Source organism: Ambystoma mexicanum, chromosome 12, assembly GCF_040938575.1.
Source record: "Ambystoma mexicanum isolate Mex_15411 chromosome 12, UKY_AmexF1_1, whole genome shotgun sequence".
NCBI classification, from domain to species: Eukaryota; Metazoa; Chordata; class Amphibia; order Caudata; family Ambystomatidae; genus Ambystoma; species Ambystoma mexicanum.
The window spans coordinates 163,136,982-163,150,840 of NC_090936.1; the positions used below are offsets into that span (position 1 = coordinate 163,136,982).

Genomic DNA, 13,859 nt, shown 5'->3' on the forward strand with positions numbered 1-13,859 from the left:
ACCTCCCATTGCGCATGTAAGTCCCTCCTTTTCTTTTTTTTAAGGACTTGAGTCCTGAGTTCAACATTATCTGATATTTTATCAGGAAATTATAAGTTGCATATATTTGTGTATTGGTGAGAAAGAGTGGCTAGGATAAGTGAAAAGTGAGCAGCATTTGTTTGGGTGGGGTGAATCGCGAGATAGAGTTCACGCATTTCAGATTTCCTCTTGACTTGTGTCCTGCATGAGCCGACATGAACCATTTTATACATTTCTATGTGAGCTGCAAAGAAGTTTCGAAACTCAACCACATTGACTTTGCAACTGGATAGAGAATGCAATGCATCCGATTCACAAAGGCAGTCCTTTTGCATTTGTGAAGCCTCCTACTTTAACTGGCACTGAATATGCAAAAATCTGTACATTTGGTCCCTTCATTTTGGTTAAATCTGCTTTATTTCTTGCTTTTATACTTAAATAAAGATGCTACTTTAATTACAATGAAGAGAAATAAAAGTATAGAATGCATTTAAAATGGTGCTTTATTTGTGTTCTTAAGTGTGTTTTTTGAAGTTTGGAATATGATTTATTAAATAAAGCAACTATTTGGCTTCATATTAGGCTTCGGCCGAATACTAAATATGCTATTCCGTACAGCCCTAGCAGCCATAGCTTTTCAACGGAGGCAGCCAGATGGGGAAGAGAAACTGGTTGGAAAATTAAGAGCATGTAAAAAAAGATCTGAGAGTGGTCACCTTAAAAATAACAATTTTAAACCAAATGATTGAATAATAACAGAGCGGAATGTTATACATAGAAAAGGCAGGAGCCACGGACTGAGTCTTGTGCAACCCTATAACGGAAATGCTGTGAGATTCGAAATGTAAGCGATTTCAACCCGGCACTCCACCTAAGTCAATGCCTAGCGTGTGATGCACAGCTGGAACCTTAATTATTTATTTATGTCTATAAGTTCTTTTATTTCTGAATGATGCACCCTTATATCACGCCCCACTCTTTGAATCCCCCCCGTCACACTGAACCAGGAAGCAGGCTTTTTTGCAACATTACTCAATCCCCCCAATATGCAATATAAAGAGATGGAAGGAGAGAAAACAGGTTTCAGGAATACAGAATTCAACAAATCGTACCAATCCCAATTTCCCCTCAGCAAACACAGAGAGAGAAACAGGAATAATTGCAAACTTGTCAAAATGGTTTTGAATTCGGCTTTGAATGGAATGGTAAAAACACTGAAAATGGATTTAATTCACTAAAATGGTTTCAATACTAGTGGGAGCTGCTTTGTATAGTTTCAAACAAACACTAGCAATGATTATTGAGTAACTAGCAAGTTGAAAACTTAATTCTGAGGTCAGATGCAATGAACAGCTTTTTCATACGTGATAGATTTCAACCAAACGAAAAATTTGCGGCAAACTTTTCCGCGTGCGGTAAGCCCGATTGTGGAATAACTAAAAGGAGTTGGGATGCGGTTTATGATTTATTGGATAGCTGAGGTTGTTAGCTTCAAGTAGACACTTAAATTCTGTTTCTAGCATACACAGTGACGAAGTTACGAAGGTTTTTGGGTAGGTCGTTTGTTCAGAAAGAGTCGAACATTTTCAAAGGAAAGATGTGCTTTTTAAAATGACAAACAAGATTTCCTTACACTAGGGGTAGACTATGAAGCCGCAAACTACACGACAGCGCAGCCACCAGCCCAGGATATCACTGGTTGATTTGGCCTGCCGAGACGCTCGCCTTTCTACAGAAAATATATTAGCGCAAAGATGTTTTTTTAACACTACTATTACAAAGGACTATAGGGTAAGAGAGGATAAGAGAAAGAGTCAGGTAAGACAAAAGATTCTAACAATGCAGTTCGGGAAATAAGAGATGGGTTTGGATAGGATGACTTATGGATAATACATATGCCAGTGACAATCCTATGCTATGGATACTGACTACCAATCGTTGGAATGGACCCGTCCGGGATCTGGTCAAAGATTTCTGGTCTGAATTGATGCATTGAGACTGTTAAATCATGTTGGAGAAAAAGCAGTGCAATGGTCTTTGCTTGAGAGCTGATCTTACTGCACCTTACCTTTTCTGTTCTTTGGCCTACGAGCTACATTTTTCTATTAGCGACGGTTTAAACTTAAGTGTTGAATTAATATACATTGTATACATTGTGTTCATGTCTTCTTGTCCAAATACAATTTCGAAGGACAATTCCAGGCTCTCAAACACATAACCTTGACATGTATTTTTCCTTGTATCTAGCAAATTAAGTTTTACAAATTTAGGGAGAAAGAAAACTGCATTTAATACAATTAAGATGCACATAATAATTTCACAAATGAAAACACAGAACAATGCATTCTCTATTAATTACTTTCTTTTTTAGGGGCATTTTACCAATGAATCCCAGAAATATGATGAATCACACACAGGTTGGACAGAGCATTGGAATACCAAACAGGACGAACAGTATGAGCAGTTCAGGGTTAGGCAGTCCAAACAGAAGTTCGCCTAGTATAATTTGTATGCCAAAGCAGCAACCCTCTCGGCAACCTTTTACTGTGAACAGGTAAGTGGATTGCGTTGGATTGTATGCATGGAAAGTTGTAGGGTTGGGTCAGCACTATTAAGATAGCATTCACTGGGCTGCCACATTAAACTAAGTAAAGCAAGGTATCTACTGAAATTTACAAAGATTTAGGCTCCTTTTTTAAAATGTGAAACATGGTAATTGGGATTAAGCGCAGTGCATTTATCAAATTCCATGTGTCTTGAAGCTTTCCACTGGGCCTGATCATAACCAGTCGAGGAAAGGGGGATGCAGTGGGCAATCATATCCTATTAGGTCACTGGCATATTGTTTTTCATTACTTTGTGTTTTTGAGGAAAGGGCCAGCCCAACTGTGCATTGGACACATTGTTCCTAATATTGTTTCGCTGTGAATCACAGCTGTTAATTTTACAACTGTTCCATGTGCTATCACAAGTTGGCATCATTGTCTGCATCTGGTTAACATGTAATGAATGGATCGGTAGAAGCAAGATATTTGTTTTTCCTTTTCTGTTACTGACGCAACACAGTGTTTGGACCACAACTGTGTTTACAATTAGAAGAAAAACAATACATGCTAAATAACTTTGTAGCTGACAAATGATCATTTGGTATAGAGGTCACAGTGGGCAGGTACTAAAGGGTATAACAATCCCTTACTTTTCAGCCAAATTCATCATTCCCTTACACTGTTCACAGATCGCAGGGAAGGACACATTTATATATTACTTTACCCCTACTGGGGATACGAACTTGGCCGCTGCTGGTACCAGTCCTGTATCACATCATACTGCACTATCACGCAGGTGCTGGACTTTTGTTTATTTCCATAGACTGCTTGGGACATTACATTCATTTCTGAGCCGCCACAAAGCTTCGCTTGGCAGTGATGTGCTTTTGTCTTCTGCAATTAAGCATGTATTGCTGCAGACAGTGTCTGTGTAGGAAATGGGCGTAGGGTGTGTGGCTATAGTTGTGGGCATGTCCTTTAAGAGGTGTGATTGGTGAATGATTGGATGTAGGTGGCTGTATAAAGCTGCACGCTGTGTGGGACAAGGTCGGTGATCGGTTCAATGCATTTTCTTTTATTTAGTTTTTGGCTGTCTTAATGGGGGGAGTGGAGGAAAGGGAGGCCCCAGGTAAGAGATTTCAGTTGGGAGTGTGGGGGCAGGGGGTGAGGGAGTGAAAGGGGTTGGGCGGGGCAGGGTGGAGGGAGTGGAAGGGGGCAGGGGAACATAGTTCCACTTCTTTTCTAGTTATTTATTTTTTTACACTTAGACTCCTGGTTTGAGATCAGTTGTTGAATGTAATGCAGTATACATCTTGTTTTTATGTGTAAAGGAAAATGTTTGAGTTGCTGTTTCCATCATTTAGTAGCTTCATTGCTAATTTGTTGTCTGGATTTTAAACGTTGCACCTAACTTTATAATGTTCAGCCTCGCCTTGCATACGTAATTGAAGTAATACTTCACTTTACTAGGGAGCTTGATTTCTTGACCAATTTGACTTCAGATCGTGTTATTGAATCACTGAATTCTTGAGTTAAGAATATCGGCATTTAAATTGGGGAATGGGGTACACAAATATTTTGGGGGGGTTTCTGTCCCCCCTAAATGAGATGGTTGTTCCTCGCCCTAACTATTTTTTTTGCATACAAACAGCATGTCAGGATTTGGAATGAACAGGAATCAGGCATTTGGAATGAACAACTCCTTATCTAGTAACATTTTTAATGGAACAGGTAAGGACACCTGAGATATGTCCATGTATACTAGAATTGGCAGAATTTGGAATAGTTGATAAACTAGTGGCTAAATGGAGCACAAAATTACTTTTCTTTAAAAATGTGTTTCATTATTTTAAAATGAAATACTTTCACTAAATGTAAAACATTTTTGTTTTTTTTCACAACAGGATAATTTGATTTTGTTTGACAGTTGAAAAAAATGAAACCTGTAACACATTTGTTTTTACTCATAATTTAAAGTGTTTCATGAACTGCCAATTAATGAAGCTTTACAGTTCTAACATATCTATCAGCTGAATGTCTACAACCACTTCAGTAGGGAAAATATCACCTTGATTATTACTTTGGTAATGGATTTGGTCCCATAAACTAGATCTACCTGCACTAAGAAAATGTATGTGAGCATTGAAAAGTTTTGCATTTCTGAAGAGTTTATCGAAACTTGTATTCAGAAACAGTCATTTAGCAAAATCGCCCACATTGTGCTCTCATATTTAATAACAGCAAGCATATAGAACATTAAAAAACATTTACAACATTGTGCATCATAGTCTCACCTATAACGTTATTCCATTACTGTGGATCTATGAATTTTTTTAGTTTCTTTGATAGCCTGTGTTGAGAAGACACAGAATTCATACGTTTATCTGAGAAAGTTTCGAGCCTACCGCGGTTAGCCCGAATTACTCTTTAATCGTTTACATAGTATTATTGTTAGGATACAAGATAGACTATTGGTTGGTAGAATATAGGGGTCCTGGAACATCAATTTTAGGAGGCATATCAAAGTTAAGGTGCCGACAGTAGACTGTATTAAAAAAAGATCCCGAAATCTGGCACTTATTTGGGACGTAAACCACACCCTCACGCAAATGCACACTCCAAAATGTGCTCCAACCATGCTCTACGTAACATCTGTCTTGCTCTACACATAGTCACCTAGGCTCTCTGTACTATCAATCAAAACCTTGCTTACGATGGGAATTGCACAGGCCCCAGAGCGCATGTGCGGAGCCAAGAAAAAGGGTCTGCATGAGTTTATAGAGTGAAACTGTACCTTCTAATTGGATACTACCTGCATCTGCGGGTAGGTGAAGGTTATAGTCTACTTGGAACGTTTTACCTCTCACACTGAACTCAAGTGAGCAAGGAAGAATGGCGAGGATTGCTGTGAACAGAGCGCCAAATCAAGTCAAACAAAACAAATAAGCGGGTGAGCCTGCTGCTCTACCTGCAGAGATGCAGCTAAGCACCAACTTGATATTGAGGATTATGGGCCCCCCAGTGCTAAAGCGGAGTTTGAACCCTGCAGAATAGGTTTTGTGGAAGGGGATATATGGTAACGATATTTGGAAACTGTTGGAAAAGATTTCTCTCTTGACAACTTTCCCTCCATAGTTTCTATTTATTTATTTATTTATTTATTTATTTACTTATTTATTGGTTATTTGTATGGTGCCTATACAGAAGTGTGTCCAGGTGCCAGAAGACAAAGAGGGTTTGGGGGGGACATAGGATTAAAAAAACAAGATGGTGACGGTCGTACTAGGCCACGTGACATTCTTGCTGTGCAAGTGCACCGACAAAGTGCAAGGGAGGGTGGGAACGGTATTGGGGGCAGGGTTGGAGTGAGGGGGAGAAGTGCAGGAGTAGGGGGCTCAGGCAGACTGAGTAAGTGCTAGGGGAGCCGTGGAGGAAGGTGTGGCAAGTGCTGATTATGAATGCTGGTTGGGGGTCGGGGGGGACTTTGTCAAGGGGGCCTGGCACAGGAGACTCATAAGGGACCAGGTACCAGTTGCAGCAGCAGGTAAACATTAGCACAGAAGGAGGAGAAAGGAAGGAGGAAAGGACCATCATGAGGAGTTTCCGGAACTTAAGAAGATCAGGTTCAAGTCTGCGGGGGGAAGGGAGGCCATTCCAGAGGGAGGCTCCTGCCGAGGAAAGGGATCTACTTCCCACTCTGCTTGGAGAACCGCCTGACCTGTAGACAGTGGGAGCTAGAGGATGGAAGAAGTCTAGCGGGGAGGTATTTGAGTAGAGAAAGCAGGATGTAGAGAGGTCCCAGGCTCCGTTGAGCCTTGTGGATGATGCAAGGTGTCTTAGATTTGATCCTTGCAGCCACTGGGAGCCAGTGGAGAGCGTTTAGGACTGGAGAGATGCAGTCACTGGGCTTGAGACCAAGGATAAGTCTTGCAGCCCTATTCTGGGTTGGTCTAAGAGGGCGGAGGGAAGACGGAGGAAGATTGAGGAAGAGGCTGTTTCAGTAGTCCAGCCTAGAGCGAATCTGAGTGCTGGAGACATTGAGCTACGGAGGGAAAGTGAGGAAAGGACAAACGCCCCTGAGGAGGTGGTTCTGAAAATTGAATTGTTGGCATTGTCTTTGATATGCGCAGAGAAGGAGAGAGGAGAGAGGGGACTCGAAGATAACCCAAAGGTTTTTAGCCTCACAGGAGGATGAATCTCCAATCTTTTTGCTTTGTTTTTTAACATGTTCTGTTTTTTTGAAGGGAAGTTAAGCCTTCACCTTCACTTCTTTTGTTATGGAGACTGATCAGTCCTTCAGACTGTCAGTATGGGGAAATTGTTTCCCTTTTTCCTTTTGTGACTTTTTGAACATTGCACACATCATCTTACAATGCAGCCCAATGGGAATACTTTTGTTTCATCCTAGCTTTTTTACACTTGGGATGTTTGATTACTTGAATATGCACTGGTGGCAGCAATACCATTTTTGCATTATTTTTAGTGTGCACATTCATGTTGACCTTGTATGGATATGAAACGCGGCTGGTATCCTAAAATGGCTGTTTGGGCTAGTGCTGCCATTGTGTGTGGCCCAGGAAGGGGGGTGGGACTCTAGTCCCATTCCACATCTGTGGTGCCAGAGTGTCTAGGTGTGGGGCATGAGTGAAACCAATAGTTGGCCCTGATTGGACAACTGACTGTTTGAATGGTGCACATCCTTACCATTGGTGGGCTTGGACCTGCTTCCAGGCTGGATTTTCGATAAGAGGACTGCTGTAGCCATTTCTTCACTTCAGCGTTGAAGCCAAGAATCCTTTGTAGATGAACAGCCAACTGAAGTTACAAAGAAGACTCCTGAAGAGGTCTGCCATCCCTTCCTGCGTCTTGCCTATTGAAGCCATGTTGGATTACCAGATATCTGAAGACCCTGAACAGTGCTTCAGCTCTTGGACTAGGGAGACAAACTAGAATCAACGCCGCCTTGACGATCCAGCTGTTCTTTTTTTTTTAAACTTCTTTTTATTATTCAGCGTGGCAGCAAAACACAGGCGAACAGCGCCAGGCAAGTACAATATTAATACAGCGTACACAGTATGGGCATACAGAGATTGCTTCACACTAACACAAAACCATAGGAACGTTTATGACATGGGGGAGGGTGGGAGAGAGCTATGACGGGTGAGGGCCCAAGCTGGTGGGGGGGAAGCAGGTGGGGGCGAAGCTTTCGGTCACGTGTTGAGGTCGGACATGTAAGAACGGAACCTGAGCCAGATGTTCCTAGGCCTGGAGTGGGTAGGTTGCATGTGAGACCAGGTTTCCTCAGAGTCCGAGTCCCACCTGACCGCCCTTAGCCATTGGGCATGTGTGGGAGGTGAGGGGCGAAGCCAGCAGAGCAGGATGGATCGCACCGCGAGGAGCATGCAGAGGCCAGACAGTTTTGTGGGGTTTCGGGAAAGGCCTGGGAGGTCATGAAAGAGACACAACGCCGGGGAAGGGTTAGTGGGGTGATCAAGCATTGCAGACACCGTCGAGCAAACCGCCTCCCAGAACTGTGAGAGGCGGGGGCGGGACCAAATCATGTGGATGTAGTCGGCATCATCTTGAACGCATCTAGGGCAACTAGAAGGATGATCACTGGACATGCGATGCAATCTGATCAGGGTGTAGTGGAACCTATGCAGCACTTTAAACTGAATAAGTTTAAAACGGGAGTTGAAGGACACTCGGTGAGTGCGCTCGCATAAGTGTGCCCAGCGCTCCTCTGACATTTCCACCCCTAGGTCCACCTCCCACGCTCGCTTAAGTTTAGCAAATTCTGGGACAGATCTGGACTGCAGCATAGAGTATAACCTGGACATTTTGCCTCTCATGGGCGAGGGGGAGATGAGTTCCTCGATGGCAGGGTCGTCCGGTGGTAATGCGGGGAACGTTTGATAATTACGCTTAAGGGTCCTACGGAGAGACGAGTATTGGAGCCATACGCTCTGGCCGCTCCTCAAGGGCAATGGAAGATCAGGCCATTCAACGAATATACCCTGATCAAACACGTTACGCAGCAACTCATAGCCCGCTTCATTCAGCCCAGCGACGAGCCGTGAGTGGTGCAACCCGTCGGACCCCCGGGAGGAAGTTCTAAAGAGGGTGGTTGCCATGGAAAGCGTAAGCAGTTCCGGTCAGCTTCCATCTTTTTGCCAAAGCGAGGGATGTGCAAGCGACCGGACACTGTGAGTCCAGTGCCAGGGGAGCGGGTTGTATCACCAGGGAGCGGATGTCGCGATCGCAGACCGCAAGCTTCTCGAGTCGGACAAGAGGGGGGGGGGGGGGTCCGTTGTATTAAACCAGTAGGACGTATATTGGATCTGGGATACCAGCCAGTATTTAAAGAAGTCAGGGGCACCGAAGCCCCCGTTAGTCATAGGGGTGGACAAGGTCTCGAGCTTGAGACAGACCGCACCCGATTGCCAAAGAAAGGAATTAACTGTACGGGTCAAATCACGAAAGAAGTCCACTCCTGGCCACAAGGGTACATTGGTGAACCTGTAAAGCAACTGGGGTAACACCACCATTTTCAATAGCCCTATTCTGCCTGCAAGCGATATCGGGAGCTTGTCCCAGGCTAGAACTTTAGCCGTCAGGTGTGTAAGATACTTCTGATAGTTCTCCTTGAAGGTTAGCGCCTGCTGGCGCGTTACCTCTATCCCCAGGTAGGTGAACGTGGATTGAGCCCACGTGAATCCCAGGGTGTCAGGAGGGGGGAGAGTGCATTCCGTGAGTGGGAAGAAAGTGGACTTCGAGCAATTCACCTTAAGGCCCGAGATCCGGCCAAGCTGAACGATGTCCTCCAGTATTGGGGGTAATTTGATGGAAGGGGAGCGTATAAACAACAATGTGTCATCCGCATAAAGGGACACTATGTCTGCCTGGCCTGCAGTGCGGAGGCCTCTGTGAGCGTGAAATTGGCGGAGCATATCAGCGAAGGGCTCTATTGCTATAGCAAAAATCAAGGGAGAGAAGGGACACCCCTGTCTCGTCCCCCTGGTGATCTCAAAGAGAGCGGAGCAACGGTCGTCGGTGCGGACCCTAGCCACAGGGTTTGAGTAAAGCAATCTGACCCAAGAGAGAAAGGAGGGTCCAAATTTGCAGCTCTTGAGAACCCGCCACAGATACCCCCAGGAAACTGAGTCAAATGCTTTTTGCATGTCGAGCGTGTGTCTCGGGGCTAATTCTGTTAATTATATTAAATAGACGCCTTAGGTTCAGGGACGTGGAGCGCCCCGGGATGAAGCCCGCTTGATCTGGATGGATGATGGATGGTAAAAAGGGAGCTAACCGGAGCGCCAGAGCCTTTGCATATATTTTGACATCACAATTTATAAGTGAGAGCGGGCGATATGAACCACATGGGCTTTGCCAGATTTAAGTAATACTGTGATTGAGGCCTCGCAGAGTGAAGGGGGGAAACACACCAGCCTCCACCGACTCTTCCCAAAGAGCCAGCAAGTGGGGGAGCATCAGTGACTTATAGCGCTTGTAAAATTCAACTGGGATACCATCTGAGCCGGGGGCTCTCCCCGAGGATAAGGAGTCAATGGCATCTGAGAGCTCCTCCAGCGTAAGTGGGGAATCAAGGGAACCCGCAGTCTCTGGAGATAACGTCGACAAAAGAAGGGCTTCCAGAAAAGAGTCGATCTCTGCCATTGACACCTCATCTGAGTTAAAATATAGGGTCTCATAGAAAGTGAAAAATTCCTTATTGATGTCCTGCTAGGAGACGGCCATAGAGCCGTCAGGCCTCTCGATCCCAAGTATATGTGGGGACTCCGTCTCATGACGGATCAGTCTCGCCAGGAGTCGACCAGGGCGCTCACTCTCCCCGTATTTCCTCGCCATACCAGGATTGTCCAGAAACCTTTGTTTGCGCTCCGCGAGGGATCGAAACGTATCTAGCTCCACCCCGATGTCCGCCAGGCAACCCGGGATAGCGTGAAGTGAGCCTGTAGCTTCCAAGGTAGACAGTCGTGATTCACTCTCGGCAAGGTCTCTCCGGATCAACTTAAGGACCCCATTCTCCTTGGACAGCGCAATCCCTCTAATATAAGCCTTGAAGGACTCCTATAGATTGGCCTGTGATGTTACCGAGCCCGTGTTCGTCTCGAAGAACTCTTCGATAGACACCTCGAGCTCGGAACAGAACTCCGGGTCAAGTAGGTAGAGGGGTTTCAACCTCCAGCAACGAGTCCGGCCGGGATCTGGGCCCCAACCTATGGTAATAGTCACTGGAGAGTGGTCAGACAGGGTTCTGGGAAGGATCATTAACTGTATAACGTTCTTAACCAAAACGTTGGCGATCACCCATCGGTCAATACGGGAATAGGAATAGTGGACTGAGAAGTAGAAAGAATAGATGCAGGAATCCGGGTAAAAGAACCTCCATGCGTCTACCATGGCCAGGCGTGGTAAGGATGATAGTGCAGCATAAGCTCCCCTGGAGAGATGACGGGGCTTGGAACCTGATCTATCAAGGGCTACGTCAAAGATTGTGTTAAAATCACCCCCCCAGAGGATGGGGATAAGGGGGAAGCCATCAAGAAGGGACGTGACCTGTATATAAAACTCTGGGTCGTCCAGGTTAGGGCCGTAAATGTTCAGCAGAACCACTTCCTTGTTCTGAAGCGTGGCATGCAGCAGTACATACCTGCCTTGGGGGTCAATTTGTGAGGAAATAAGGGTGAACTTGAGACTCTTGTGAATGAGGGTCATGACCCTGCAGCTTTGAGTGGAGAAATCGGTAAAAAATCTATGGAGGCCCCAGGTTTTAGCAAAATGCGTGCACTGTTCCGTGCGGGCAAGTGTCTCTTGTAAAAAAAAGAATCTTGGACCCATGGCGCTCGGCCTGCAGCTGGAGCTGCCATAGATGCAGTGGCGTTTGTGTCAGAGAGAATGTCGAGAACCAGTGGATGAGTGCCACACCGCGGTCCGCCTTCGCTGCCAGCGCCAACTTTTTAATAACAGAACCCCAAACATGTCCCACCCCCACCCACACCCCCCCCCCCCAACAGAGGGATGGCGATCCCAACCCCCCTCAACCAAAACCAAACTAGAGGCATCAGCGCCTGGGGGCCTGTAGGCCGGACTGGCCGCGCCACTCCGGGCTGCGGCAGATCCAGTAGAACATAAGGTGCCCACAATAGACATTACATGTAACTTGGACCAGGTACTTTGCACATGGTGGTATGGCACATATTTGTAAGATGAGCAAAACAAGCAGGTTATGGGATAGAGGATCAGTGCGGCTCCGATGCAGGGAGGCGGCCGGGCCTGGCCTCTCCCCGTCGGGCACAAAGGGTAACTAGGACCATGGTCAGAAAAAGAGGGTCAGCCTGGGAAATATTCGTCCATAAACTTGGAGGCCTCCTCCGGAATCGTGAAGAACAACACCTGGTTAGCGTGTTCTATGCGTAATTTGGCGGGATAGAGCATAGCGTATTTGATTGAGTGTTCTCGCAGCCTCCATTTCACCACTTGGAAAGTCTTGCTTTCAGGTTGGACGGCTGTTGAAAAGTCTGGGTAAAGATGAATCCTTGCACCGCCCAGTAGTAGCTCACCCTTGAGCCTTGCGGCCTTAAGGAGGGCGTCACGGTAGTTCAACACACAGGACATGAAGGGACTAGGTGGGACCCCCGGCTTAGGCTTAGCCGTCAGGGCGATGTGTGCCCGCTCAATGGCGAAGTGGGGGGAAAGCTTGGGTGAATCCAGGAGTGACAACAATGTATGCTCAACAAATTCCTCCATTGGCTCATGGACTTCGTTCTCGGGAACCACGATAATGCGGAGGTTGTTACGCCATGAGCGGGATTCCAAGTCCTCGTTCTTCTTCTCCACCTCAAGGACTCGGCCGGAGAGAGCAACAACCTCAGAGCGCAGGGCACCCAGCGCATCCTCAGCGGAGCAGACCCGTGTCTCGATCTCCGACACTCGGCTATCAGGACTCTCGATGTGGGCCTTAATTGAGGATATAGTGCCGTTCATGTCGTCTAATTTTGGATGAAGTGCAGTGAAGCCCTCCCTGATAACGTCCATGTTTTGGGATTCAGGAGCTGTGTCAGATGAAGCAGCAGGGGCCTGCTCAGCGGTCTCCTCCGGCGATCTCACCGCTGCCTTTGCAAATATGTTGATGGAACTCTGTTTCCTCGTGCCCCCCTTGGTCATCCTGGCGATGTAGAAGGTCGGGGCAGGGTGAGGGGGGATCCCCAACAGCCCAGGGAGGAGCTCGGACCGTATACCTCATAGCTCCGGGTGCAGGATGTGGTATGGTACCGGAGGTAGCACGAAGGAGGAGCCAGAGGCTGTGAATTCAATGAATGAGATATTGCGGCTGCCAGTGCAGATTGTTGAAGTTTAGTTAGCCCAGGGAGACCTGGGGGGGCAACGCCAGGTGGTCACAAGTGCAAGAGGCCCCTGGGGTGGGGGTGGTGATGACCAGGGGTCGCCGTGGAGGTAGGGGTTGACCAAGTGCAGGGCGGGCCAGCCGGTCGCAGCCTCGGGAACAGCGATGTGGGGTAAAGCAGGTCCCAGGTGAACAGCAGATCCAGTACGGAGTAGTGGCTCCAAGGACCCCACGGCCCACTCAGGAGATAGGAGACCTCCCAGAATAGGGGTGTGGGTGAAATACAGGGCCCCCCCAGTAAGGCGAATGGGTGAAAATAGGGCCACAAAGCAGGGGGGGGTTGATGCTGAGGGACGTCCGAGCGCAGTAGGCGCGGGGGAAGACCAGTGTTCCAAGTGTGCCCCAGAGTCTCGAGGCCGAGCGGGGGGGGGGGGGGGGGGGGTGCGCAGCAGCACCCCCCTTGACGTACCTTAATCACTCTTGGCCCACCTCACGAGCCTGCAGGGGAGCGCGGCACTCGGTGTCCCGGGGCGCACCACAGCTCCACTCCGCAGCCGGAGCCTCGCCGCGGGGCTGGGAGGGCCCCCAGTAGAATGCCGTCCAGGGAAGGTCCGGCCACGGCAGCGCCGAGGGAGACCCCAGGGAGGCGCGAGCCGCGGCTGCCCCGCAGCAGCCGGAGGCGGTCCCGGGACAAGAGCGGGGCCGAGGCACCAGGGGAGGTCAGGCCACGGCAGTGCCGAGAGAGCCTCCAGGGAGGCGCGAGCCGCCCAGTAGCAGCGGCAGCAGCCGCGGCCCCCCCACAGTAGCTGGAGGGGGCCCCAGGACCAGAGCGGGGCCGAAGCACCAGAGGAGTCCGCTCCCGCAAGGCGGGCCCAGGTAGAGTTAGGCGGTGGGGGCCGGGACCACGGAGCACCTCGCAGGTC

At 47.8% G+C, this 13,859-nt stretch overlaps 1 protein-coding gene across 9 annotated transcripts in view; it reads left to right on the forward strand.

Annotated features, from left to right (window-relative positions):
• CNOT2 (CCR4-NOT transcription complex subunit 2) overlaps window positions 1-13,859 on the forward strand; it is a 1,422,938-nt gene that overhangs the window by 721,162 nt on the left and 687,917 nt on the right. For all 9 annotated transcript variants that reach the window (XM_069628237.1, XM_069628243.1, XM_069628241.1 and 6 more), the window contains 2 exons: window positions 2,393-2,575; window positions 4,219-4,298. In XM_069628237.1, the coding sequence (XP_069484338.1) occupies window positions 2,393-2,575; window positions 4,219-4,298 (263 nt within the window). The remainder of the gene's footprint in view (window positions 1-2,392; window positions 2,576-4,218; window positions 4,299-13,859) is intronic.